This window comes from Paroedura picta, chromosome 5 (assembly GCF_049243985.1).
Source record: "Paroedura picta isolate Pp20150507F chromosome 5, Ppicta_v3.0, whole genome shotgun sequence".
Classification (NCBI taxonomy): domain Eukaryota; kingdom Metazoa; phylum Chordata; class Lepidosauria; order Squamata; family Gekkonidae; genus Paroedura; species Paroedura picta.
The window spans coordinates 48652276-48656342 of NC_135373.1; the positions used below are offsets into that span (position 1 = coordinate 48652276).

The window sequence follows — 4067 nt, forward strand, 5'->3', positions numbered from 1 at the left end:
ACCCGACTGAGCTAGGTTTCTGCTTATGGGGAGGTTTTTTAGTTTGTTTGTTTCCAAATGCAGAGGGACATCGAAGCAGGCCTTCTCCCCTTTTCACTTGGGTTGCGTTCCGTCTTCTGCATTAAAATGCATGCATTCACACCACAATGCATCTTCCTAAAATCACTTATTGCAGGCATCTGCACCAGGAATCAGGCCGCAAGATTGTCTGTTCCTCAGTGAAACAACCTTCTCACGATCCAAAAAGCCTTTTCTCCTAGTTTTTATCAAACAAACCATGTCTTTGTCAGACACACACACTTCCCATTTCTATTATCCTCTTTTACTGGCTCAAGTCTCTTTGCTTCATCTTAACCTCCACTTTCCCGTAATTCATTTTTTTTCTTGGTCACAAGATAATTCTTGACGCCAGAAAGTCTGGAGGTCATATGAGTAGCAAATTGAGGAACAAGGCGGCACTAAATCCTTACAAGGTTCCTTCTCCCTCCCCCTTAACCCAGGGAAGGAGGAGGGGGGGTGGACTAAAAAGAAACAAAAAATCCTCGGGGAATTTCTCAACCGTTATGGGGATTTATGGCTTTATGGGCTGCAGAACGGCCGTCGGAAAAGGCAGTTTTTCCCCTATCACTATAGCAGCTTCCCGCCCAGATCCTGTCTACACGCAATTACTGCGGTCGTCCCAATACTATCAAAGGAAAAAGGAAGACCCACAAATATTCGTTGATTTCTCTCTACGCGGGTCTCGAGCTGTAGGCACCACAAACTGAACGGCACTGAGGCGCCTCTAAGCCCCGCCCTCTTTGTAACCAGAGCTTCCTCATTCCTGTGATGTCCGCTGCTATTTGGTGTCGGCCGCAGCCAATGGAAACCCGTCTCGCCGTTTTAACCCGCTGGTGCGGCGTTCCAAGCCAACATTCTCTCTCGGCTGTCATCAGAGAGAGCGAAGGGAGGGGAGTGCGGGGCTCATTTGCATCCAGGGGGCGGGCCGGCCGGCCCTTGGCCTATAAAACACCGCACCGCGGCCGACTGCCTGTTCGCTGGAGCGCTCGATCTTGTGTCTGCCGCCGCTTTGGTCCGCCAGCTGCCCTTTCTCGGTGTGTGTTGGAGGCTGCGCGTGGGCAACCATGAAAGCCATCAGCCCGGTGCGATCGGTCAGGAGCTGCTACGAGGCCGTCTGCTGCCTGTCAGATCAGAGCCTCGCCATCGCCCGGGGAAGCAGCGACAAGAGCCCGGGTCTGGAGGAGCCCATGAATCTCCTGTACGACATGAATGACTGCTACTCCAAGCTGCGCGAGCTGGTGCCGGGCATCCCGCAGGGCACCAAAGTCAGCCAGGTGGAGATTCTGCAACATGTCATCGACTACATCTTCGACCTCCAGATCGTCTTGGAGGAGCAGGCAAAGAAAGGGCAGGAGCCGTCGGCCGAGACCTCTCTGCTCTCCTTGAAAGTAAGCCTTTGCTGGGGGGCTATGGGGAGGAGGATCGGGATTGTGCGGGTGGGTGGGTGGGAGAGCGGCATGTGGGGTGCAGGTGAGCTAGCTGCGGATCCTAAACCACAGCACAGGACAGACGGCGGTGAGAACGGCGTGGTCTCTGGTGAAGTTGCGGGTTGTCCCTCCTCCCCCTCCCTTGCTCTAGTCCAGTTGTGATCTCCGGACTTACGGCCAAACCAGTGAGTTTAGAATGGTCGGATTCTGTTTAGGATTGCGTTGCGCCCCCGAGGCTGGCGTCTCTTCGTGTGTGTGTGGTTACTGCCAGTGTCCTGTCCAGCTCTGAGTGGATCTCTAAGTGTGATATTAATAATTCTGATGAGATCCAGGAATATGGGGCATGGTGTATGCAATCAAGATCCTAAACGTATCGACTCTGAAACTGCAGAGTGCTTGTCGTGAGACTGGCTGACTGCCAAAGAGGTTTCGGATCGGGGGCTGGGAAAGGATCCTAACGCTAAGGGATCGCCCGCTACATTCTGAAGCCGCCTTAAAGGGTTAATTAGAAAAGGTTACCTTTGCAATCCTGACTGTTGTCCAAGGCTGACTAAGGGAGACCTGCTGACCTCTAAGGGGACTTGCTTCCCAGTAAGCACGCAGAAGATTGGGCTGCCTGCTAGGCTTCATTGTGTGCCGGCTTCCCAGGCAGAGGTGTTCATAGGAGTGTGGACATTTTCGGTGCGGCGGGGGGGGGGGGCATTCGAACCTTGGTCTGTTTACATGGATATTTGATCAGAAGCACCACTGCTGTTACCTTGAAGTCGGGGCTGCCTTCACTCTAGTCTGACCCATTCCCTCCTCCTTGCAGGCAGCCGAGCTGGCCTCAGAACTCTGCTCAAAAGAGGAGCGAAACCTGTGCCACTAACACCGCAACAGGTAGGTTCTCAAACTCCGGTTCCTCCCCAATCCTTCCCACCTTAATACCCTTAGACTGACTCAAACCTTCCTACAAACCGGCCGTCCAGAAACCTGGGTTTGCCGTGGTTACTCCCGAGTAAGCCCGTTGGACTGCCTTGCCTGTATTGCAAAGCCGCCATCTGGACCCTCGTTCCTGTTGCCAGTGTGGCCGTGGCTGCTGCCTGGCTGCCTCTGTCTCTCAACCCTTTGCCAGTAAATGGAATCATTATTTTACAATGTCATTCTTTTTATAGCTTTTAAGTCTTTGCAGCTGCTTAAACAAGCCCTGTTGAAATTAGTGAATCAAGAGGCACTCTTCTCCCTCCTCCCCCTCAGCCCCCCCCCCAGGAAGGCATCCCTCCCTTGGAATCTGTAATTTTAGACCCATCTGCATAGAGTTTCTGAAACAGAAGGGTCCATTTCTCTCTCTTGGCCCCTCCCTGGTGTGTTTTTTTCCTTTTTGGTGCCAATTAGCAACGCCCCAGCCTGAGTGTTGGCTCCTGATTTCTTATCAGCTGGAGGTAAATAGACGTTTCCTCTCTGGCGCCAGGATGTCTGCAGACCTGCCTCTGATCTGCCTCCTGCAAAATGACATGTCTTTCTGTCTCCCTCCCTCCCCCTCCCTATTCAGACTGCAGGTGTGGGATCCTGACACTTGGTTCTCTCCAATGAGAGAAAAGAAGAAGGCTCCACTGGAGAAAGATCAGAAGTTTTTAACCCTTGCGATCCAGGAATGGAGGAAACCAGCCTTTATCTTCCAGATACTTTTGACTCTTGAGACAACACGGCATACGGCAATTTCAGATGTCTGGGTCATCCAGTATCAGGTTTTATTATTTTTCCTGATCCCTCCTCCCCCCCCCCCAGAAAAAAACCCTTCTATCTGCCTGAAAACAAAGTCCTAGACAGGCTAAGAGGATAACAATTGTGTTAAAAAAAACAAAAACACGTCCCTCTTGATATGAACTACGGGCCTGCTGCCTTGTACCTGAAGAAGAGGAAAGGCGATTTTTTTCCCCTCCTGAAGGGCAACGAAACCTCTGAGCTGCCTGGCGCATCTCCTTCTCAGTCTCAGGGAGGCTGATAAGTGAAAATCCCAACAGCGTGACAGAACATGGACAGATCTGCAGTTTGCAAAGGCAAACCAGGACCCTTGCACAGAATGCAGCTTGTGTGTATATTTTGGATTATAGTTTTCTAACATCCGATTCGGGGCAGGGGTGGAAGAGGACCTTCAAGAATATGAACGGACTGTCTTGGGGCTCGGGCCTCATGTTTTGTTTTTGTTTAATGTTGAACTCTATAATAGAGATAACTTGTGTACCTTTTTTGCAGGAAGGTGAATTTCTGCAGCCATGAATTGTACTTGCTTTGTAAAAAAACTTTTTATAAAAGTTTCTTACATATACATCTTCAACTTATTTCTGATGGTATGGTCACCTAGCTGTTAAGGGGGGGGAGTGGAGTTTCAGTATGGGTAACCCTTCATTCTCAACAAGCTCTTCTGTGAGGGCTAGCAAAAGGATCTATCTGAGGGCAGATTCAGGCTGGCAAGCCAGTTGGTCTGAAGTAACAGAACAAAGTTGAAAGCTTCCTGAGAAGAAAACACTATTGGGCTTAAAGGTGCCACTGGAATCAGACTTCCGTTCTGTTGCTTTGATGTATGAGGACATAAACTGC

The 4067-nt window shown here is 50.7% G+C and overlaps 1 protein-coding gene across 1 annotated transcript; it reads left to right on the forward strand.

Moving 5' to 3' along the window:
- The first annotated feature begins 950 nt into the window (after nt 1-950).
- On the forward strand, nt 951-3247 carry ID3 (inhibitor of DNA binding 3). The gene is made up of 3 exons (XM_077337797.1): nt 951-1448; nt 2299-2366; nt 3019-3247. Exons 1-2 carry the CDS (start codon nt 1125-1127, stop codon nt 2353-2355), a joined length of 381 nt encoding a protein of 126 aa, XP_077193912.1. The 5' UTR covers nt 951-1124; the 3' UTR covers nt 2356-2366; nt 3019-3247.
- Nucleotides 3248-4067: the final 820 nt, after the last annotated feature.

What these genes read in the sequence shown, in the direction of transcription:
- ID3 (XM_077337797.1), top strand. Translation starts at nt 1,125, where the DNA reads ATGAAAGCCATCAGCCCGGTGCGATCGGTCAGGAGCTGCTACGAGGCC. An exon ending in CCTCTCTGCTCTCCTTGAAA is followed by an intron (nt 1,449 to 2,298) that starts GTAAGCCTTTGC and finishes TCCTCCTTGCAG; the next exon opens with GCAGCCGAGCTGGCCTCAGA.